The 24,425-nt window shown below is 46.0% G+C and overlaps 1 protein-coding gene across 12 annotated transcripts in view; it reads right to left on the reverse strand.

Moving 5' to 3' along the window:
• The window catches only part of MYOM2 (myomesin 2), a 93,472-nt gene extending 83,786 nt beyond the window's left edge, over window positions 1–9,686 (reverse strand). Inside the window, exons 1-5 of one of the 12 annotated variants that reach the window (XM_070252786.1) lie at window positions 9,359–9,481; window positions 8,996–9,091; window positions 4,419–4,565; window positions 3,538–3,656; window positions 2,113–2,268 (exon numbers count right to left, since the gene is read on the reverse strand). In XM_070252786.1, coding sequence (XP_070108887.1) covers window positions 2,113–2,268; window positions 3,538–3,656; window positions 4,419–4,475 — 332 coding nt within the window. In that variant the 5' untranslated portion in view covers window positions 4,476–4,565; window positions 8,996–9,091; window positions 9,359–9,481. Of the gene's footprint in view, window positions 1–2,112; window positions 2,269–3,537; window positions 3,657–4,418; window positions 4,566–4,968; window positions 5,027–8,970; window positions 9,132–9,358; window positions 9,501–9,543 lie in introns of those variants that run through there. The other 11 variants (XM_070252785.1, XM_070252787.1, XM_070252788.1 and 8 more) reach the window with 11 other exon arrangements.
• Between the last annotated feature and the right edge of the window lie 14,739 nt (window positions 9,687–24,425).

The raw sequence follows: 24,425 nt of genomic DNA on the forward strand, positions 1-24,425 counted from the left end.
CAGCCTCCTATGCAGAATTCTGTCGTCCATCATGCATTTACGCTAATGACAAGCCCCTGGGACAGCCTGCATGATCAGGGAGGCCCATGTCTCACAAAGACAGAAGTAAAGGCATCAGAGGGACATTTCTGATCCGCTGTATCTTCCAGAACAACATGTCAAGATCCTTGAAGAACACCGAGGCCTCTTTGGTATTTACTTTACATGAAGACACAAGCACTAACTCAAATTGATCATCCCACAACTTCATCTTTCACAAAGGACCCATCTGTCCGGTATGTTAAACCAACATCTGCCACGGAAGATGAAGAATACACAAGAGCTTTCAATAACGCTTAAGGCTAGCAAGAGTGGTGACTTACCGTAATAAGAACTAGAACTCATTTAACTCCACCCTACACCATGGTGCTCATTTTCTTTCCTCCCCGGCCGCCCACACGGCAGGAACAGAGCAGGAAGTGTAGTAAAATTTCAATAACTCTGGCCCACTCACCGAAATCCCCAATTACTTAGATTTACTTTCAAAGGAGGAATGAACTAATTTCGAAAAGATCTTTCACATGGAAGATATGCACATGGGTTTTGAGAACAAAATATTGTGAGGTTACTAAAAAACACATAACCCCAAAACGTGAGTAGTGGGCTCAGCACAGAGTTGGCAGAAGCCCTCTCCTATGCCTGTTGCACTTACGTGAGCCTGAGAGACACGGGAAGATGACAATCAGTCATCAGCAATCACCACGCATTCTGTGGGCCAGATCTGCTATTGCAAGAGAGTAGCCTTGTGTGTTCTAGCAAGATTTCCAACAGCCAGCACTGTCACAGAAGCCATTTTTGCTGAAACCACGTGAATTACAGTAACCCACCCCCTGACTGCTCAAATTAATAGAAGTTTATGTGCCCCCATTTCATCCCTGGGGAAATCGAGGAATGGGAAGTTTGTGCAATATGTTCAAGGTCACACCAAGGCATAACTGAAAAAATATATGATAAAACTGAAGTCCTCTCATTCTCCATGCCAAAAACTTAAATATAAGCAGGGATCTTTTATAAATAATCCAATACATAAAAACCCAGATTTTTAAATGTACACATTTTAAAGTGATCTTTTTACAAAAGGACCTTTTGTTGTAAAGTCTTCGTTTTACCATATAATTAATTTACGTGGCAAAATTCCCATAAGGCATCTAAAAGATAATTCAAATTTTAAAAAATAAGGGTTCGTCTTTTCAGCTACACATTGTTTTCATTAAACGATTCCTTGGTCACAGTGCAACTTTAAGTGTTTACAGATAAGAGAGAACTTTCTAGAAATAAGTAGGAGGGAGAGGTCAGGGAAAAAATAGAGCAGGTATAAAATGAAGCACTTACGAGACGTTTAACTATTTCGTTCTTGAAAGATCAAAGCAAGATCACATCTGTTCCCTGTGATATGGAAATAATTTCAAGACTGACGTTCCTATTAATCCACCTCATTCCTGTGACATGAGCTGAGTCCACTGACATGTGGACTCTGACTGTCCAGGGAGCCCCTGGCGACTTGCTCTCCACGCGGACAGCTGGTGGGAAGGCTGGCCCCTTTGGAAGACGCCCTGCTTGAGTCTACAACCCTCACCACTGTGCTTTAACAGCTGAAGAGGTTGTCAGTGAAATTCAAAATCAACTTCGAACGCTTAGGTCTTGAATGGGACCATCCTGGGCCCTATGCACAGGGAGCGAGTTTCGTGTGGGAGCGCGATAGAGACCCGAGGGCAAATTCCAGCTGCCACAGGCGTGAGGCGCAGGGCCCCGGACGTGGAAGCGAGTTCTCTGGACTGCACTATTCTCATCTGCACAACAAAGGGGAAAATTCATCCCAGTTTCCTTGTTGGGATTAATCGAGACAACGATGGTGAAGAATAAGCATGCGATCAAAAAACGTGGCGTATCGCTTTTATTACGTCTCCCCTGCCGGGCTCTCTCAAGTTCCCTCCCAGCAAACACCCTCAATCCTGTTTCCCTGACCTGCAAGGCACCTTTCCTGGGTGTCCCGCCCAGAATGCGTGGCAGTGCTGTGACCCTAGGCAGCTCCCTCTGACTTGACGGGTGGCCTGAGAGAGGCCACAGGCTCACCTCCTCTTCCGTTCATGCTCCTCTTCCGACTCGGCGTTCAGCCTCTTTGCGCAGAGCCTGCAGGTTGTCCTTCCCAGCGATGTCTGGCTGGACGCTCTCTCAGAAGACGACTCCTGAGTAAAAGACTTCTGGGAAGACGACCGGGTAGAAGCACGCCTTGACGAACGTTGGAACAAATTAGTGTGTTAGACAAGAATAACAATGTGTTGCAACCAACAACATCACTTTCTTTCTATACACCACGAACCATCCCTGAAACATGCATGCACACACACGTACATACAAGCGCAAGCGTACACACATGAATATGTGCCTGCACACACATGCAGCAACATGTATGTACAAGCTTACCTGCACGCAAACACATGTGTGCACATGTATAAACATATGCATGTGCTCATGTGATTGCCCGTGTGCACACTCATGCACAGTGCATGCACGTGCATGTGCGTGTGTTTGCACATGCATGCCTACATGCACATGCACCCGTGCATGCACTCAGGCACCCACACAAACCTACACCCCTGTGCATCCCCTCTACCCTGTCTGCACAGGCCCGTCTTCAGGGAGCTTTCATAGCCTGAGCTCCTCTACCGCCCCTGCCATTCCCTTCAGTGCCAGCCGGTGCCTTCCAAGCCCTTGGCCCAAGGCCATGATTATATATATCTTGAGGGATCTGATGCTCCCTGAGGCTGCCGGGAGGGGCTGTGACTGTTTGGCTTTGTTTGTTACAGGGATGGCAACTAAGTCAAGGGCCATAGGCGTTTCTAAATATAGGGTGCTGGTGACATGCCTCTCCTTCAGCACAACCTTCTCATCGGCCCATTAAAGCTGCAGCTGCACTGTCACCGGTCCCTCAGGACACTGTACTGGAAAACTCTGCAGAAGAACTGGTGACTTGACACCAGCCTCCCAGGCAGTGAATAAATTCACTTTGGCTACGCTTATTATTAAAGTAACAAAATTATTATTGATATCGGCTCCATCTGATCTCTACTTGGCCACCGAGTCACTTCTCTCCCACCAATTTCTTCTCCACTGCTGTCCTCCTCACCGCCCTTCCTTTCTGTGACTTCTTAGATTCCAGTTCTGGGTGATAGAGAAAGAGTACAGCCAATGAGCACTTACTGAAAAGTCTCTGCCGTCATGATCTAACCCGGGGGCTCAGAGCCAGTCTACCAGGACCTACAGAGACAGCAGCATGCCATGCAATGCTCCACACACAGTTTGCTGTGCAGCCAGGCATTGTGTATGTCCCCTCTCTGGCACCAGACATGAGCAACAGGGACCATTGCCATCCCTGGCCCTCCCCAAACCAGCTCCTCTCCATATTTCAGGGACCTGGGTAGAGATTCCAGCCTTTAAACATCAGGCAGGCACCCATAATCAAGGCTCTACCAGTCTGCTCACCGAATTCCAACTTACTTTTTCGCTGCATATTCATCCAGAAGGTACCTTGTTTGAGTGTTACGATACGACTGGTCAAAGTGTTTGTGTCTCTTTTGGTAGAAGGGCACGGCCACAAGCGACATCTTTGTGTGTGTCTGCGAATAAAGAGTAACAAGCAGCAATGAGGTCCTTCTCAAATGTAGTCAGGCGTCTGCAATCTCTACACTAATTTCTACACTATGCTGACTTGTTCCAAAGGGGAAAATCAACTCTGATTAATAATACCCATTCAGGGGGAAGAGGAGAATGAAAGAAGGATTATGTAAGTGGAAATCCTCTTGGACTAGGAGTCTGGATGCCTGTTAAGTTACCTGATTTCATTTGTTTGCTTCCATAAAAATTAGGAGATTGGGCTATAGATTTCATTTAATTGTAAACTCAACAAATATATATAGAGTAGTTTATTCAAAGCAATGTGAGTGACAGGGATAAAAATAATTAAAACACAGATTAGAGAAATAAACAAATACTTAGATACAAGAGAAGAGACGATAAGAGCAGAGAGCGGTACAGAATGCTCTGGGAAGTGAGAAGGGAGCACAGGGAGCAGGAGAGAGGGCAGCCAGAGAGGCCCCCTGAAGTAGGTGACATTTGAGAAGGACCTTGATGGATGGGTGAACTGACAGGCAGGATGGGGGAGGGAGGAAGGGCATCCATGACAGGTGAAGCAGGAAAAGGCAGGGTCTCAGGACACAGGGCAAGGCACATGGAGAAATGGCTCTAGAAAGCCTGTGATCACATATGGAGGCTTTCAATGGGGGCCTCAGAGCTGGGGGTCTTCACTACTCAAAGGGGGGTCTTGAAAAAAAGGAGCAGACTCCAGGACGCCTCCCAGGTCCATTCCTCTAAAATCATACCTCAACTGTAGACTTGCTTGGCTGGGATGGGCAGAGAGTGGGGACAGAGCCCAGCATGAAAGCTTAGGGGATGTGGGAAAGTGAGCATGTTTTGGTCAAACTCTCCCACACCAAGAAGTAGCAGAGATCCATCCTGGGGCACGGGATCTGGGAATTTGAAGGAGTGCAGGATTTAGACACAGCCGTTGGTTGCATATGTTCACCCAAAATAAATTAACTGCCAACTGACTTTGACTATCTCTAAAAATCATGTAGACAGTATTCCTAAATCTCTGTTATTATTAATTTCCCAGATAAAGAGGCAAAAGAACTCCTCCAAACTTGAGCTCCATTTTTGTCTTTTCTGTTTAAATTAGAATAATCTGCTTGATTTAAAGATGGAACTCTTAGGCAAGACCCCATGGCACAGCCCAGGGGACGCCACTCACACAAAGGACCGGGGAAAGGAGGCCAGGAGCAGAAAATGCCCAGGTCCTGCTCTAAGATGAAATAGTCTTCACCTTCACTCTGCACACTGTTCAGATCTTCAGGTATATGGTAGAAAACCTACCAAAGTACACAATTTGTTCCAAGCGTACTCCTCATGACCAATTCTCTTTAGACTGTGAATTTCCTAGAATCACAGAATTACAGAGCTTAAAAGATCCTTAAGAATTATCCAAACTCCTATTCTACAGGGCAGGGGGAGGGGGAGGAGGGATGGACATGATGAGCAGAGAGGAGAGAGATTTCCCCAAAAACATATTGAAAGGGCTAGCCCATCCACGGTTGTTGGACTTCTATTTCTGGGCCTTTTACACTTTGCTTCAAGTTTCCTCTTAAAAATCAACTATCCACCAACCATCACATATCCATTGAGGGTCCAGCATGTGTTTTGCATAAACTTGATTATAAATATATAATAGAATGTTGCATCTAATGAAACATAATAAAAACCCGCCCCCTCCATCCCACCCCAGCTTTGAAAGAGGTATTGAAATGTCAAGGTCAAGTGCACTCATGCCTGATAGACCTAAGATCGAATTCTGACTCCAACACTTTGATGTGGCCTTGGGCTAACTTCTCCTTTCTCTAACTCTGATGTTCCATACTGAATCTATGTAATGCTTGGCACTGTGCTTGGTCTAGCATCACAAACAACCAAAATTAGTAGCCACTGTTGTTTGTTGCTAAGTTGAATTCTGTAGGTAGGAAAAGGTCTCTAAACAAATTCATTTGCCACTGCAATATTTGAAATATCCTCAGCTGTATCTTAGTGGGATTTTCCAGTGCCTTCATCTGCCCGTCATTACATACATTCCGTCTACTGTCTTCGGAGTCCATCCGTGTGCTGGGGAAAGCTCACTGACTTAAGTCAGACCAGTGTTGGGGCACATGTTTCACCACTTTGAGCCAGTCTCCTCTCTGAGATTTCTTTTCCAATCACACTTGCACTAATGGAGGAAAATTCTCCTACAGCAGAAACCAAGAAGAATCCTCGCTGGTGCCATGATGCCAGGTGGTCACAGCCCATCACGAAATTTACGTATATTTATGTCAGGCTAAACTTTGTATTTCTCGGCAAACGGAAGAGTTCAAAAATGGTGTAGGTGATAGGAGAGGTTAAGCTATCTTGAAACACATAAACTGCGACAGCTAGCACCCTCTAAAGAGAACCATCGACACTTGGTGGGATCCATGCTCTTGCTTTGAATGTGAAATGGCTGGGAAAGGTCAGCATCGCTCATAGCCAATGACCAGCTCTCCTTTCACTAGTTTGCAATGTCCTGTCCAATGCTCCATGCACCGTCAGCGCTCAATATATCACTGGCTTAACTTGACATATGGCCGTGTGGCCTGGACATCCTCAACACTTCTTGCAAGAGGAGCACACACTTTGTAATGATGAGTGATGTGGCACCAAGTGTACATGGTGCCTGTGTTCCTTGCTCTGATTCGTAGAATTAACCGTAGCTGTTTCCCACAAGACAACTTTGACCAGGGTAGTAACAGAAAACTCTACTGCCTCTATTCCCATGTTTATTCTCTACTCACTTAATGAAACATCGTGCTGACAGACATCGAAATCAGGAGGTTTCAAAGGCTCTGCAAATGCAGTTATCCTCGCGTCTACCCGTTCTTCCTCCCCCACGCATTTGTGCCAGCCAAGCCTGAATCGCGGAACTGCTGCATCTCAAGGGTAGGGACATCTCAGAGTTCTTGCTCCAGGGATGGCAGCAAGCTCACTTCTGTGCATTTGACCCCTATGCCAATGCGTCCTCAACTCCACCTGCCTGTGCTGACTTCATCGGGCTCACGCCCAACCCAGACACACCGGCAGGACCACCACGCAGCCTCAAGCCACTCTCGGGCCACGTAATTTGTGCTCTGCTCCTATCTCTCCACTCCTCGGTGGGCCTCTTACTTCAAAACTTCCCAGTGTCCCTGTCTACCTCCAGACTGGAGTGATGAGATCTCTTGGAAGAGAGTCCCTTACAGGCTCAGCACATGCTCCGTAGCCATGGCCTTGGGTCACAAGGCGATGATGAGGAGCCACAGGGAGGACCTGACCAAACTCGCTGTCCTCAGATGACACGATAGAGAAGGAAGTAACCAGGCTGATGGGCAGCCAGATTTCCCTTCACTTTCTCCATAGAAAGCCACTCTCGTTTCTAAGAAAACTGTCTCTGATGCATGTTAATTATCCTCCCCTCGCTAACAACCCCAAAACCCTGTGAAAATAGCCTTTCCTCTGGCGCAGTTTTTGATGGGAGTCCCCTGGTGTAAAGAGGCGTGGAGAGTCCTGGGTTCCAGCAGTGACCAGGTGACCCATCCAACTCTTGGGGCTCCAGTTGCTTCACTGAGAAGTGAGGGGGCTGAAGTGGGTGGGAGCTAATATACCCTCAAGTTCTAGCTGCACGTGAATCTATGACAAGGCTTAAAAAATATCGGAGGCAATGCTCCACTGTTAGCGCTGATCGTCCTCAAATATGGAAGATGTAGATTAGAAGATATTCTAAACACACCAGTTACGGATTTTTCAACAAGTTGTGACTGAATGCACACAGCTGGACCTGTATGATCTCATTCTGTCCTGGTTTGAATCTCAACCTTGCCTGTGAGAAAGCTGAGGTTCAGATGGTGAAAATAACTTGCCCAGGTCACTGGTTCGTCTGTGGCGGAGCCAACGTTCCATCCTGGACTTCTGACTCTGCACCAGCCCACTTTCCACCACCACTCCCCCGCCGCTCACGGAACGCTCCTGACACGTTTGGGAATTATGACACCAAAATGAAACGTGAGCCTGTCCTCAAGTTCAGGGGACCGTGCGTCTGTGACACGCTTAGTCCTAATCCCTTACCGTGAAGAATATTTGGAACCCATCTTTGACGTTCCCAAGAAGGTTTTTAATTTGTGAAAACATTTCAACTATGATGCATTGACTTCCACTTAGCAAAAGAAATGGTCGTTTGTGCAGCTAACAACGTCAAAGTCAGGGAATAAACCAAATGAAAGCTTTTCTAGAGTCACAAAAAGGATAGTTGGCACCTACCGTTGGGCTATCCTCCCGCTAACTGAGCCCTGGGTACCCAAGACAGGTTTCATCTGAGCTCATTCACTTTGGCGACTTTTCCCCCCAAAGGTTTTTCCACACTACTGAGCACCAAAAGTAAAGACAGCTGTGCACAAAATGATTCTTAAAATCAGCCTCAATGATAAATCCAATATGGTTTGATGTCTAGTTTCTGGCAGCTAAATTCTCAAGTGTTTCTCAAGTCACCTTTGAAAACTATGACACGAAGTTTCTTCAACTAGTTTGCTCTCCTTGAGCTGCAAGTTTCTTTGGCTTTCAAGAGGCCTGATTCATTCTGCCCGAATGCTTGAGCAGGATCAAATTCGATGCAGAAAGGAGATAATGTGCAGCTTCCTGGACAAAAGAACTTCCCAGCCACCCAGGTAGTTGCCATATTTCTCACAAACCGAGAGAATTGAAAGCAAATCAGCAGTTTTAAAAGTTACAGTTGCCCACAGATTCTCCTTGTTTTTGTAAAGACTCGGCGTGTAGATTGAGGTCCCAGTTCACTGTCAGTTTCACGCAAATTTACTGCAAATACAGCCCAGACTCAGTTTATTACGAAACCCCCTTAAACTGTCTTTGTCCCACTCGCTCTTTGACGCCTGTTTCACTTCTGCTCAGGTAGAAAGGACTGTGAAACCGGGACAGGGGGAAGGCTGAGCATTTCCAACCACGGTGACCCCCACTTTCCTTCCTCGCTGCCCCTCCCTGGCCTTCTGAGGGCAGGCATCCCACTGCACTATCTTTTTTGGCAGGCAGGGTTCCGAGAACATGCCTGGAGAGAGCACAGGCTCTACAAAAATCCTTCAGGATCCTATCACAGCACAAAGCACAAGGCAGAAAACAACTGTGAGAAACTGTCCTTTTGAGGTGAAAACTTGGAAATACTCACAAGAGGCATTTTCTCTCCTGTCTCCCAGATAATAGAGTCTAGGTCCAAGCTAAATGACCCTTGTTTCTTTTTTTCTTAAGAAAATATCCCCTCTTATTTCACACCTCTTCAAACCTGCACTCTGCTCACATTTCTGAGACGGTCGTGAAAACTGCAGACATCCATCAATGACTGGGGATCTTAAGGAAACGTTGCAAAAGTCGGGTTGAAGATGCAACGTACACTCTGAAGGGATGTTAGAGTATGGTAACAATAAAGATCATGACTATGGGAAACAAAGAAAACATTAAAGTCTAGGCAAAGAAGTACAGACTTCAGACCTAATTTTCTGCTATTATTATTATTTGCATAGAATAGAGTGAACTGGTTCACATTTCTTTACCCTGAAATAGGTCCATTTAGGAAATCTGAGTGCACACAGCTTTTGCACAAGTTATTATTCCTTTCTCCCAAGCCTCGAACTAGAAAAGGGTAGAAGAAGAAGAAACTTACCCAGAAGGGAGGAAGAATGGCAAAGAGGAGAGAGCTCTGCCCGGCTCAGCTCCCCGAGCTTCCAGGCTCCGGCTGAGGAAAGCGGAGCTGACTTCTCCCTCCAAAAGCCTCTCCCTCCCTCCCATTTATGGCCCGAGGAGATGCTATATATAGACACAGGGGACCGCCTCTCCCCAGATTGATACCTGCATCATAAATCATCAGCCTGATCTCAGCAGGAGGAAGAGCCTTCTTCAAGTGGGAAAAAAATCAACAGTGAAAAGTGAACAACGTCCACCCTGAGTCACAAAGTGCACTTCTCTCTCCCCAGGAAACCGGGAGACAATTCAGCTATGGAGCCAGAGAAAGAGGGCAGGGCACTGACATTCCAGCCCCGCCTGGCTCTCCTCCCACTCCTTTTAACTTTTAAACATAAATTCTCAGACTCATTTTCAATCCTTTGGAGCTACAGCTTCCCTGGCACATAAACTGATACTTCCACATGAGTCCTTAATAACTCCTTGAATTTCAATACGCATTTCACCTTTCATCGTCTGGGGTGCCCAACCCCAAGAGGGCTGCTGGCAGTAGGGGTAGGGAAGGTGGCCTCTGTGGTTTTTTTTTAATTTCAGAGACAAGCCAAGCTTTCTATTAGTTTCATCCTGGGGTTAATTTAGCAAGAGCTGCCGACCTAAATGAGGAGCTATGCCTAGTCGGCAATTTGCATCTTATTTATAGTGATTACCACAGACATCCACTGCATCTAGACAGCCCAGATAGTTCAGGGTGTTCGTCTTTTTGCACAGGATGTGTCCACATATAAATAACGCACAACTGGCACAATCGTGGGCTGTAACCGGGCACGTATCGCCAAGAGGAGGGGCCGCACAGGGAAGGCCCCCCATCGCAGAGTCCAGAGAACTGTGTCCAATCACAGCTCGCCAGGAAGAGGCTGGTGAACTTCGCTGGGCTGGTCAACCTCTCTGGGGCTCTGCTTTCCCCATCTGTAAATTATGTGTAATAACAACCATCTTTTAAGTATGCAAAAATCAGAGCAAATAATATATGGGAGGGGCCTGGGAGCCTTAAAAACCTCCATGTTCCCACATGTGGTTTATCAGGAACGTAACCAAGGACCAGCAAAGCAAGTCAATGAATGCACAAATTAAATATTACAGAAACACAGAGTAACAGCCATTCACTTTACTCATCTGAGAGTCCCTTGCATACTTAACCAGGACTATAAATTTTTATTTTGTGTCTCATTCCCACTGACTTCTCCAATGGCCCAGCATTTAATTCAATATTTGTTGAGTGGGTGGGAAATAAACACAGGCTTTTGACGTTTGTTTCTGTTTGTCAGTGTCCCCCCCTCAGGGAAACCAATCCAACCCTCTCCCATGAGGTCCCACCAGACTGTCCGTCACAGTGCTCCGCTGCCCCACCCACAGTGTGGCCCCATAAAGAGAAAGGACAGCTATGATGTCCTTCTCCTGCCAAATGGCATCTCAGTCGTTCAGGGGCCAGTCCTGGCCTCTGATGAGAATACAGTGTCACTCCCAGGGAGGGAAAGTCTCCTGAAGGGACCCAGAGACCCCCCAGCAACTCATCCTCATTTTTTTTTTTTTTAAAGATTTTATTTTTTTATTTTTTCCTTTTTCTCCCAAAGCCCCCCAGTACATAGTTGTATATTCTTTGTTGTGTGTCCTTCTAGTTGTGGCATGTGGGACGCTGCCTCAGTGTGGTTTGATGAGCAGTACCATGTCCGCGCCCAGGATTCGAACCAACGAAACACTGGGCCGCCTGCAGCAGAGCGCGCGAACTTAACCACTCGGCCACGGGGCCAGCCCCCAACTCATCCTCATTTTAAATTCCAAAATTGCGTTGGCCCCCCTCTTGTAATATAGGAAACTCACTTGCTAGGATGCTGCATCTATGAAATCCTGGATGTCTCAGCCACGATACTCAGAGAAGCAGAGTTGGGACAGAGCAGGTCTCTGACAGGAAGAGAGACTCACCTTCCATTGGGTGGTCAGACCCTCCCCTCGCTCGCTGTAAGACCCCATGTCTCTCAGTCCAGCCCTTCCCCATCCGCCCTAGGATAGTCCATATGTGAGACGAGCCTGCACGCAGACTAGAAGCAAGAAGAGACGAAACCCTCACCTGTGGTCAGAGACACGAGTTGCAGCCACTCGCCACTAGACTTCTCAATATGAACTGACAAATTCCTTCTTTGCTTAAGGTACTCGGAGCTGGGTCTCTATCATGTGGGGCCGAAAGAATCCTAACTGATACAAAGAAAAAAGATGAATGATTTCATTTCCAAATCCATAGCTGGAATTTGCAATGTATTAAAGGGAAAAAAATCAACATCCATGAGAAATGTCAGATGACACAAAAAAGGAGACCGAGCACTAAAAAGTGATGTCAGAAATGTTTTTAATCATGGAAACTTCTGGGGTTACATAGCTTATGGGGCAGAGTTAATGACTAAGGATTTCATTAAATTATAGCGCAGGGCCAAAATCAATGTTCAATTCAGAAAAATCTATTTGAATATTTGAAAAAAGTAAAATTGTTCTTAAGATGTTTTGTTAATTTCCATGTATTCCGTCTCAGAAAGCAACAAAAGAAATGGTCTGATGTATTTTAGAAAATTTCCATCCACCTGACCAGCCACTCATAACCATTCTACGTTACAAAGGATGAAGGCTGCCCACAAAGGAGCACGGATGCGAGGCCACACGTCCTGGCAGAAGTGCATGATGGTGGAAGCAGCGCGTCACGGTGGGCGGAAGTGCGTGTGGCGGAGGCAGTGCCGGCCTTGCAGGTCAGCATTACAAGATTTTAACCCAAGCTCTGCCACGTCTCAGCTGCGTGGCCTTCGAATGCTTGGCAGTCTTCTTTCCCCATGTCTGAAGGGGGTGCCCCAGTGTTGCCTGCTGGAGAAGGAAGGACGAGATGAAAGTGTGCAGCAAATGTTTATCAGACCCTGATAAACAGATACCCTGACGAGGCCTTGAGTGCCAACCTCAAAGTACCCCAGTTCCTTCTCTAGACTGTTCGGCTCTCTCTGGTTGGGGGTTTCCCTTCTCCCAGAGAACTTGATCCTAATCTTCTTGCCAGAGTTTGAGGGAGCCAGCCCCCGAGCCTACTCCATCCTGGGCCTGTAGTCTGGAACACGGCCCAGCCCGCTCAGCTCACTGGCCTTGTTCAGTGGTCTTCCCAGGTGATGCTATCTGAACAGGCCTCACAGGGGGCATCCTCCTGGACAATCTCACTCCCTTCAGCTGCCTGGCCTGCATGCACGTGGGGCCTCAGCCTGCCCGCCCGGAGCCTGCCCACCCACAGTCAGCTTCACACCTCAGACCTGTGGCGGTGAAACCTTAATAGACCTCCAAGGTGCCACGCGGCCGTCTCTGCTCCAGTCCCTGTTAATCTGCTTAAAATATTGAAGTTCTGCATAAAATTTCTTAAATAAAAAGTTCTAATCCCAAAAACAAATAACTCAGAGGACTTGAATGGACATTTCTCCAAAGAAAACATACAGATGGCCAACAGACACATGAGAAGATGCTCAGCATCACTAATCATCAGGGAAATGCAAATCAAAACCACAATGAGATATCACTGCACACCTGTTAGGATGGCCATCATCAAAGAAACAAGAGATAACATGTGCTGGTGAGGATGCGGAGAAAAGGGAACCCTTGTGCACTGCTGGTGGCACGTAGATTGGCGCAGCCACTACGGAAAACAGTACGGAAGCTCCTTAAAAAATTAAAAATAGAACTACCATATGATCCAGTAATCCTAGTTCTGGATATTTATCCAAAAGAACGGAAAGCAGGATCTTGAAGCGATCTCTACACCCCCATGTTCACTGCAGAATCATACACAACAGCCAGGATGTGGAAATAACCTAAGCGTCTATCGAGGGAGGAATCATTAAAGAAAAGGTGGTGTATATATTACCCAGCCTTAAAAGAGAAGGAAATCCCGTCGTATGCTACAACGTGACTGAACCTCGAGGACGTCATGCCAGGTGAACCAAGCCAGCCACAGAGGAACAAATCCTGCATGATCCCCCTTTTTGAGCATCTAAAGTAGCCAAACTCATAGGAGCAGGAAGCGGACGACTGGCTGAGGGGTGGGTGGGGGAAATGCGGAGTTGCTGTGCAGTGGGTATTGAGTTTGAGTCATGCAAGGTGAAAAAGCTCTAGAGATTCGCCGTAACAACGGGCACATAATTAACAATATTGTACTGTACACTTAAAAATTAAGAGGACAGATTGCGTGTTGTGTGTTTTTACTACAATAATAGGACACAGCTCTTCCGCCTGCAAGAGTGTGTTAATCCACGGCTTCAGCTCCTCCAGCTGTGGATACAGTGGTAGGTCTACAGGGTGTTCACAAGGTGTAGCTTTGTTAACTACCCTCCCCCGGGGCTTACCACACACCACACGCCATCCTCAGCATTCACGGCAGCACAGACGACCATCGTAACAATCCCGGGGAGAAACTGAGCCTCCTAAGTTGAGTGACTGAACCCAGAGCAGGCAGTGACGAAAGTCTTGCTTATGCAGTATGCGGTACCTTCTTGACTTTGTTTATCTTCATACTGTTTAATTGCAGTTATTTTTGACGTTTTATCATCCCTACACCAAGAGGGAGAGTGAGCTTTAAAGGTTTGGTGAGAAACTGGCCAAGAAAGATTTCCACATCTTTTCCTGGATGTCTGAGTCTCAGGTCAGTTGAGTTTGAAGGCGTTTCCCACAGGGCGCCTTAGTTACCAGCTCCATCCTAATTTCTCTTCCTTCGCTCCCTTCCTCCCCTGCCACCTTCCTCCTCTTCACTCAGCCCTATTTCTTGTCGCCTGTGATGTCTACATCTCCCAACATTTATGTGCACAAATGGTAAAATAGTGGCAGCAGTTCTGGTGATAAATGCTGTGTCCTGAGGCTTTCTCAGCCAGCACTGTGCCAGCGCACGGCACCCATGATCCCCACAGGCATCCCACGAGGCAGGTGCGACGAGGAAATCAGTCCTAAGGGAGTTCAGTCAATAACCTGCCCAAGAGAGCACCACTGTCAACAATAGAGCCCAGGATTTAAACAGAGTTCCTACATCTGAGTGCTCGTACGTGGTCTCTGCTGCTCTAATGACTACCAGAACTTTGTCAGCTCTGTCAGTATCTGGAGTTGACAAAGCCAGGCCATATTTAGTAACTCTCTGCCTCAACTTATTATATAGATAGATAACATATACATCTTAAGATATTCAAATTAATATTTATTGAGCATGCACTGTCTCATTACATCTGCATCTTTTGACACTCTCACTAACTCTGTGTAGTCTGCAATATGTAAGATATAAGACATCTGGAGTAGACGCACACTTCTATCCACGATGAAAGAGCTCTAGTCTGCTTCTACCCAAAATAAAACTGCTTCCAGTAGGATAAGGCTCTTACCCAGGAAAACTGAAAATCCAGATAAAATGCAAATAGAGATAAGAAAGAGAGAAAATAGATAGAATGGATAGATACATGATAGAATAGATAAGTAGATGATAGACAACGGATGGATAGCCAGCTGATAGACAGATAATGGATAGATTGATAGACAGATTATAGAGAAACAGAAGATAGATAGACAGGTAAACAGATGGGTGATAAAAGATGGATGGATGGACAGATAGATGATAGATTAGATAGACGATGGATAGTTGGGCAGATAGATGAACAGAGAGAGACAGAGGTAGGTAGATAGATAGATGATAAATAAATGGATGATGGATGGACAGATAGATGATAGATTAGATAATAGATGATGGATGGATGGTTGGGCAGATAGGTAGATAGATGATTGATTGATAGATAGATCGGTAGATTGATTGATCGATCAGCCAGGACTTGAGGGGCAAGGTCCCAGCGAAGACTTGGCGTACTGAAGTAACCACCCCTTCTGCACACCACTTTGCATCTTTGGACATTTTGCACTCTAGGCTGAGTCGAGAGACAGGGAAGATAGGGACCCAGTGCTAAGAAGCAGAGAGAACAGCAGAGCTTTCAGCGATATTATGGGGCTAGGGAGATAAAAATTGGGGTCTGAGTCCAACAATGCTTCTGGGGTTTGAGAAGCCAGGGTCCAGGAGAGAGGAGAGACCCAAAGATTTGAGCCCAATTCTCAGCACTGAGTTTCACCTCTAAGCACTGCAAGAGTAGAAAGCAAGCAAAAAAGTAGTAAGAAGACCAAGCAGCGTTCCTGGTGGGCTCACGGTGCTCGTGAGACAAATAGTGAAGTTTAGGACCCCCCAGGAAAGTAGGGCCAAATCAAACAACCCACACTCTCTGTTGGGACCCCTAAGGGAACCACCCTGAGGGCAGGAGGAGGGGACGAGCTGAGACAGACAGGGCCTTCCTGATCTTCCGGCCAGCTCTGAAGAGCCCAGGCCCTGGTGGAGCAAGGTGCCGTCCTTGCTGCCCTAAGGAGGGCAGGGGCAGTCCATCCTATGAGACACATAAGACAAACTGCCCTAAAGAATTAGACTGTGTTAGTTTCGTGCAGCTGCTATAACAACTTATCACAAATTTGGTGGCTTAAAACAACAGGAATTTAGTCCCTCTCAGTTCTGGAGGCCAGAAGCCACAAATCAGGTACCAACGGGCCTGTGCTGCCTCCAAGGGCTCCGGGAAGGAATTCTTTCTCACCTCTTCAGGCTCCTGGCGGCTCCTGTCATTTGCTGGCTGGGGACACAGTTCTCCAGTGTCAGCACCATCTTCACAAAACCTTCTTCTGTGTTTCTGTGTGTCCATTTCTGTCCCTTATCAGGACCCTCACTGGACTGAGGGTCCCCCACCATCCAGTGTGATCTCAGCACCATTCGTAACTAATTACATCTGCAAAGACTCTATTTCCAGATACGGTCACATTCTGAGGTTCTGGAGGACAGGAATGGGAGCAGGGGCACTATTCAACCCCGTACAAAGACCAACGGAATAAGCAATATGAGAAGACCTCAGGTTTCCAGGTCTTTGGACTTATGTGGATTTTTTTCCCATAAGAATAACATAGACATTTTCTATAATTTACTCCTTTTTTTCTAAATAAACTTTATTTTTTATATCGGTTTTAGGTTCACAGGAAGATTGAGTGGGAAGTACAGAGAGTTTTCATTTACCCTCTGTCCCCACGTATGCACAGCCTCCCCCATTATCAACATCCCCACCAGATGGTACCTTTGTTACAATTGATGAACATACAATGACACATCATTATCACCCAGAGTTCACAGGTTACATTAGGGTTCCCTCTTGGTGTTGTACATTTTTTGGGTTTGGACAAATGTGCAATGACACGTATCCATCATTATAAAATCACTAAGAGTAGTTTCACTGCCCTGAACATCTTCTGTGCTCCACCTGTTCATCTTCCCTCCCTAGCCCCTAACAACCACTCATCTTGGTACTGTCCCCATAGTTTTAGTGTTTCCAGAATGTCATGTAGTTGGAATCATACAGTGTGTAGCCTTTTCAGATCGGCTTCTTTCACTTAGTAATATGCACTTAAGTTTCCTCCTTGTTTTTTCATGGCTTGATAGCTCGTTTCTTTTAAGCATTGAATAATATCCCACTTTCTGGATGGACCACAGTTTATTTATCCATCCACCTACTGAAGGACATCTTAGTTGCTTCTGAGTCTTGACAACTATGAATAAAGCTGCTGCAAACATCCATGTGCAAGTTTTTATGTGCACATAAATCTTCAACTCATGAAACTTATTTTCGTGAGTTCTACTACTCATCCAGCACTGTTGCTGGATTATAGGGTAAGAGTATGTTTAGTTTTGTAAGAAACTGCCCACGTCTTCCAAAGTGGCCACACCATTTTGCACTCCCACCAAGGAGTGAGGGTTCCTGTTGTCCCGCATCCTCACCAGCACTTGGTGGTGTCAGTATTTTGGATTGTGGCCATTCTAACAGGTGTGTAGTGGCATCTCATGGTTGTGTTAACTTACAATTCTCTAATGACATAATGTGGAGCATCTTTTCATATGCTTACTTGCCATCTGTGTGTCTTCTTCAATGAAGTGTCTGTTCAAGTCTGTTGCCCATTTCTTAATCAGGTTTTTCACTTTCTTATTGTTGAGTTTTCAGAGTTCTTTATAGATTTTAAGTAACAGTCCATTATCAGATATCTATTTTTCAAATATTGCTCTCAATCTGTGACTTGTCTGCTCATTGTCTTGACATTGTCCTTCACAGAAGAGAAGTTTTTAATTTTAATGAAATTCTGTTGATCAATTATTTCTTTCATGGATCATGTCTTTGGTGTTACAGCTAAAAAGTCATTGCCATGGTCAAAGTCATCTAAATTTTCCCCAAGAATTTATTTTTTTTAAATGAATAAAATGAAAATTCTAGAACTGAAAAATACAACTAACAAAATTAAAAACTTAATAAACAGTTTTACTGGACAGCCACATGTAAAAGAATGAAAATCAACCATTCTTTTTCACCATTTATTAAAATAAACTCAAAATGGATCAAAGACCTAAAGATCAGGCCTGAAACAATAAGTTTTCTAGAAGAGAATATCGGCAGTACACTCTTTGACATCAGCTTCAAAAGAATCTTTTCGGACACCATAACCCCTCACATGAGGGAAACAATAGAAAGAATAAACAAATGGGACTTCATCAGACTAAACAGCTTCTTCAAGGCAACGGAAAACAGGATTTAAACAAAAAAACAGCCCACTAATTGGGAAAAAATATTCACAGGTTATTTATCTGACAAAGGGTTAATCTCCATAATATACAAAGAACTCACACAACTCAACAATAAAAAATCAAACAACCCAATTACAAAATGGGCAGGGGACATGAACAGACATTTCTCCAAAGAAGATATACGGATGGCCAATAGACACATGAAAAGATGCTCATCATCACTAATCATCAGGGAAATGCAAATCAAAACTACACTAAGATATCAACTTACACCTGTTAGAATGGCAAAAATATCCAAAACCAAGAGTGACAAATGTTGGAGAGGCTGTGGAGAAAAAGGAACCCTCATACACTGTTGGTGGGAATGCAAACTGGTGCAGCCACTATGGAAAACAGTATGGAGATTTCTCAAAAAGTTAAGAATAGAAATACCTTATGACCCAGCCATCCCACTACTGGGTATCTATCCCAAGAACCTGAAATCAGCAATTCCAAAAGTTCCATGCACCCCTATGTTCATCACAGCATTATTCACAATAGCCAAGTCATGGAACCAACCTAAGTGCCCAGCAACTGATGATTGGATAAAGAAGATGTGGTATATATATACGATGGAATACTACTCAGCCATAAAAAGGACAAAGTCGACCCATTCACAACAACATGGATAGACCTTGAGGGTATTATGTTAAGTGAAATAAACCAGACAGAGAAAGACAAACTCGGTATGACTCCACTCATAGGTGGTAGTTAACATATGGACAAAGAGAACTGATCGGTGGTTGCCAGGGGAAAGGGGGGTGGGGGGAGGGCACTAGGGGTGAAGTGGTGCACCTACAACATGACTAATAATGATGTACAACTGTAATTTCACAAGGATGTTAACTTTCATAACCTTAATAAAAAATAAATAAATTTTTTTTAAAAAACTTAATAAACAGTTTTAGTAATACTCCATTTCTCTTCTTCTCTCCCTAAGGCCATTGTGTCTCCTGTGCTGTGGATCCCATTCCCTCACATGGAATAATCCCAGGGCTCATATAGGGTCTGGAAGACTTTCTCTGCCCACAAGCTAAAAAGGAAAATCCCATAGTCCGTGGGACCTGTGATGGAGCACTCTAATGGGCATTGACTCCGTAGTGAGTCCAAATTCGCCCTGTGGTAAAGGCTGCTCTGCATCTCCGGAGGCTCAAGAAGGTAGAGAGTGGATTGAACTTGCTTAATAAAGACACAGAAGGGGCCAGCCCAGTGGTGCAGCGGTTAAGTTCACACGTTCTGCCTCAGCGGCCCGGGGTTCACTGGTTCAGCTCCCGGGTACAGACATGGCACCGTTTGTCAAGCCATGCTGTGGCAGGCATCCCACATAGAAAGTAGAGGAAGATGGGCATGGATGTTAGCTCAGGGCCAGTCTTCTTCGGGGAAAAGAGGAGGATTGGCAGCAGTTAGCTCAGGGTTAATCTTCCTCAAAAATTAAAAAATTTTAAAAATTTAAAAAATAAAAACAGAAGATGTTTAAAAGAGCCAATAAAAACTTTTAGAGATGAAAAATACCATGTCTGAGATGTTTTTAAGGCACTGGCAGGATTGACAGCGTATTATTTTAGAATAAATTATCAGTGAATATATTGAAGATATAACAACAGAAAATAGACGAAATAAAATACTAAGAGAAAAAAGATGGAAAAAAATGAAAAGAGCATCAAAGAGCTGTAGGACGACTTGAAGCAGACTAATATCCATGTAACTTGGGTGTGAGTGGGGATCTAGTGGGGCCCCAAGCTTACACCCCCTAAGGTGTTAGTTGAGCAGGGAACCTGGACTCCCACCGCCACATGGCACTAACCCGTCAGCACCCCCTTTACTGCCGGCCAGGTGTCAGAGAAGGCCTCCCAAAACAGATGATTTAAATAAGATTTGGAGTCCCAGAGCATAATATCCAAAATACCCATGTTTCAACCCCAAATCACCCCTCTTATTTTATGCAAATAACTTCATCTCCTACTCCATAAAGTCAACTAAAGTCAAGATACAAGAACTCTCTCAGTTCTCGTGACCAGAACCAACAGAACTCCTTCCTCTGCCTCTTTCCTCCTCTCCCCCCAAGGCCCACACGTGCCCCTGTCCCACGGACCCCATTCCCTCATCCTGCTCAGGATGCTCCTGCTGCCAGTTCCTAGCCCCATGGACTCCATCACTGCTTCTCAGCTGCCTCAGTGGGCCCCTTTCCCATCACCACTCGAGCATTCTTCAAGTCTCTCCTAATTAAAAACAAAAACCAAAAACTCCTTTTTCAGTCCCACATTCTGATCTCTCCTTCCCAGCCAGACTTTCGAAAGTTGAGTACAATCACATTTTTCCATTTATTCACTTTCCACTAACCCTTCCGCCTGGTCCAATCTACCTTCCACTCCCATCGCATCACTCACCAAAATAGCTCTGTCACCCATGACCTCTGTGTCACCACATCCAAAGGACATGCTCCACTCTCGGGCTACTCAGCCTCTCGCCGTCACTGACCCAGCTGACCACCCTCCTTCCCGAAATGTGTGTCCCTTCGCCTCTGTGATTCCACACTCTCCCTGCTGTCTAGATGCCTATGTCTCCAGCTTTTCCTATTCTCTGTCCTTTGCTGGCTCCACCTCCTTCAGCCCACCATTAGATGCTGAAGCTCCTCACCACGGGGTTGCTCAAAGCGCTGTTCTCTTCCCATTCTCCGCTCCCCACTATGCAGCCTCACGGTACGCTGTGGGGGCCCCATGGAGAAGCAGGTGCCGTTCATGAGAAAGCTAGGCTTTTAAGTCAAGCTGCCTCCCTCACCAACTTTTGAAGATTAAACAGAGCCTTAAACTCAACACACAGGTCAAAGATGAACCTGAGGCTCTCCCCATGCTCCCCATCTGGTCCCTTTGTCCAACATCCCCTACTCCAAGAGGGGCACAAGCCAGAAATCTTGGACCTCTCCCCCAGGCTCCACAGAGATCCGAACTCTTTCTCCTTGACGTCCCTCAGATCTGCCTGCTTCTCTCGATCTCCACTGCCTTCACCCCAGTCCAAGCTGGGGGGCCCTCTCGCCTGATCTACTGCAGTAGCCTCTCTCCTCACCAGGGCTCCGGCTCCTCTGCCACACATTCCCCAAACTAAGTCCCAAATGAATGTCTCAGAGTGCAGATCTGAGTAAGTCACCCCACACCCCGTAAAGCCATCCATGCCTTAAAATAAAGACCAACAGACTTAACGTGTAAGCCCTGCCTGGCCCCGCCACTCTTCGCTGCAAGGTCCTCCTGGCTGGAAAGCTTTCTGCTCCATACTCTCTCCTTTCGCTCAGTTAACCCCTACTCAGACTTCATCCCGAGCACCAATCTTTCAGGCACCTTTCATGACCCCAATTTAAGTTAGTTTCCTTTGTGACATATTCCTGAGAGCCAGGTGTCTTTCCTTCAGATCCCTCATCATGATTGCAACCACACATCCATTCCAGTGATTGGCTGGCCAGTCTATCTCACCACCCTGACTATGAGCATTCGGTGTCTTGCTGTTCATGGAAGTCCAGGGACACAGCTCAAAACCTGGCATGCAAAATACTCCCAACAAATATTTGCTTAATGAATGAATAAACCAAATAAATTAGATAATGTGCTCCTTTATATTAGTGAGAAATCGAGTGGTGGTAAAATTGATATTCTTCCCAAATATCACAGTAACCAGGTTGCTCGGTGTCTAAGCATTGCTCAACATCTCTGTAATGGAGCCCACAGTTTTTCCATATTTTGTAAATCAAAACATATCCTAGGAAACTTGGCAACAGAGCTCAGCTATGTACCTGCAGGTATTATGTGAGCATTCTCTTTGGCATGACCTCCATCATGGTCATCAATGATATGGGGGTGTTGGGAGCTGCATGCCCAGGGCCGGGGGGACATGCAGCCCAGCGTACACAAGTAGTTATCACAAGGTTCGTCTGGACCAGTTAGAGGACTAAAATTTTCTTGGCAGATAGGAAACACAAAGAGGACATGAAGACCCAGGGATGAAGAGACAGTCTGAGATTGAAGTCATTTGTATTTTGTATAGGCAACCACCTATTTCTACATCCTGATAAAATTCAAGATTATAATGTGATCCTTAATGCAATATTCATGGTTATGTTTTAAAACTATGAGAACTGAATTAGAACTGTACACTAATCTGCCTTTCTTCAAACTAACTTTATCCAGTGACCAAAGATTGGCTTAGTGATGGTAGTTGGCTTAGATTGGACTGAATAGTGCCTTGCACAGCAGAAAAGCTCAATAAATACACTTTTTATTAAATGTGAAAGCATGACTTTTATCCCACAGATTCTATTTACAGGTTTCTATTTACAGATGTGGCTCTCAATTAATGGGAAGTTTATCTCTACGATGTCATTAAACAATCACAACAAGGCTGGAGGAGCTGAGATCTGGCCCTGAGCTGGTTGTCAAGGGCACTGGCTCCAGGCCTGGTTTTCTGTTTGTTAATCTGTTGCTGAAGCTGCGTGACCCAGGCAGAATGTCTTCCACCGCCGGGGGCCTTGGCTTCTCCGTCTGTAAAGTGAGAGATGGATTAGATGATCCTTGCTTAAGCCCCAATACGCCATGATTTCAATCCCAAGTGATCATGCCCGGGGAAGGGGGCGTTGCTGCACATGAACAGGGGCACCAGTTGCCTGGCTCAGGAGAGGATCCAGGAAACAGGAGCCAGAGCACAGGCCAGCCATGCCAGAGGATTCCGTTCTGAAAGAGCTTAGTGGCTTACAGATGACCAACAATGCAACCCAGCCGTATGCTTATAAGAACAGTGGTTGTAATAAAACAAAAATGGATGGAAGGCACAAGAGTGCATTCAGCTGGCAGGGGCCACCCTGTCCTGTGCAGAGCAGGAGACAAACCACGTGCCCCTGGGCTCCAGGCAAGGGTCGGCGTGGTGTGAAGACCAAGATAGGACGAAGGCCAGCCCGTGGAGGACTCTCAGAACTCGACAGAACACTGGCTACCATCCCACCTGACCCTCCCATGTCTCCCTACAAATACAGAAATTGAGGCCCAAAGGGGAAGAAAAGCAATTGGCCCAGGTCACATGCCACGCAGTGTGTTTGAACTAAAATTCAAACACCTTTATTTCTAGGGCACATGATTTAGCCTCCAGGGAGGGGCTGGCTCACGGCGGGTGTATGAAGCCAGGTCAAGGTCAAGGTGAAGGCCACCATGCAGCTCAGCGCAGGACCCGTGGAGGCCACAGCCGGGGGAGTTACGGGATGGTTTTACATCTCAAGTCTGCTGAGACGGTGGACTCGACAGGAGGCATCCAAAAATGGACTCTCAGGTCAAACCCTTTTTCAATACACGGAAGTTGGAAAGGGTCACTAGAACCCAGTGCTGCTTCCTTCGCATCTCTCAGCACAGTCGTGCTGCCTCCTCCTTGCTCCTAAGAGCACCGTGGGGCGGCGGGACGAGAGTGATGAGAACGGGGTCCAGAGACTCCCTCTGCCAGCATTTGAACAACAACAGGCTCCCCAGGATCTTAAATTCTGTGTTTACTTGCAATCAAGAGGACGCTGGTGCTTGTTTCCCTTGAGCTTCCTGGAAAGCCTTAAGGGGGTGCCATCAGCAGCTGTTCTGGTTCCCCAAATACAACCAAGAATCGTGACTTTTCAGCCAAATAGAGTGCGGGATGGAGGAATTTTTCTTTTCAGGGTTAAGCTAAGGTCGACACGACACTTGCCATCATCTTTAACAGCTAAGCTTTGAACTCCCCTCTGGTTCGGAATGAGGCCAGCCCAGCTCCCGAGCGCCCCGCTCACCACCCTTTCTCAGGAACTATGCCCCTGCAAGTCTGCTGAGTCTCAGGGAAGCTGCTGTCACGGCGTCTCTTCCACAAGGAACCCACAGCAACCTCCCTACTCATTCCGGGACCACTGCCATTATTCCAAGTGCACCCATTAACCAGTAGGTAAAATGACTAGAGCAACCAGGTACTGATGCCAAATAAGTGGCCATATATTTGGTACAGGACTGATATCCAAGGCTTGTGTCCTTGAAATTGTCATTTACTGCTCTGTGACCTTGGATAAGGCACAGATGCAGCTTCTAATAAGTTAAAGGGAGTGAAAATGAAGCAGGACACAGAGATCCCTCGCAGTGCTCAAGATTCTGTCATAATTAGGGGACCATACAGCTTATCATCCACACTGGGGCCATCCTGGGAGTGATGGGAGGAACTATTAATAAGTACTCTGAGACAATAGGCGTGTACTTATTGTCACCCTGTAGTGGCTAATTATATGTATTAACTTGACAGGCTAAGGGATGCACAGAGAGCTGGTAAACTCTGTTTC

This window comes from Equus caballus, chromosome 27, assembly GCF_041296265.1.
Source record: "Equus caballus isolate H_3958 breed thoroughbred chromosome 27, TB-T2T, whole genome shotgun sequence".
In the NCBI taxonomy this organism is placed as follows: Eukaryota; Metazoa; Chordata; class Mammalia; order Perissodactyla; family Equidae; genus Equus; species Equus caballus.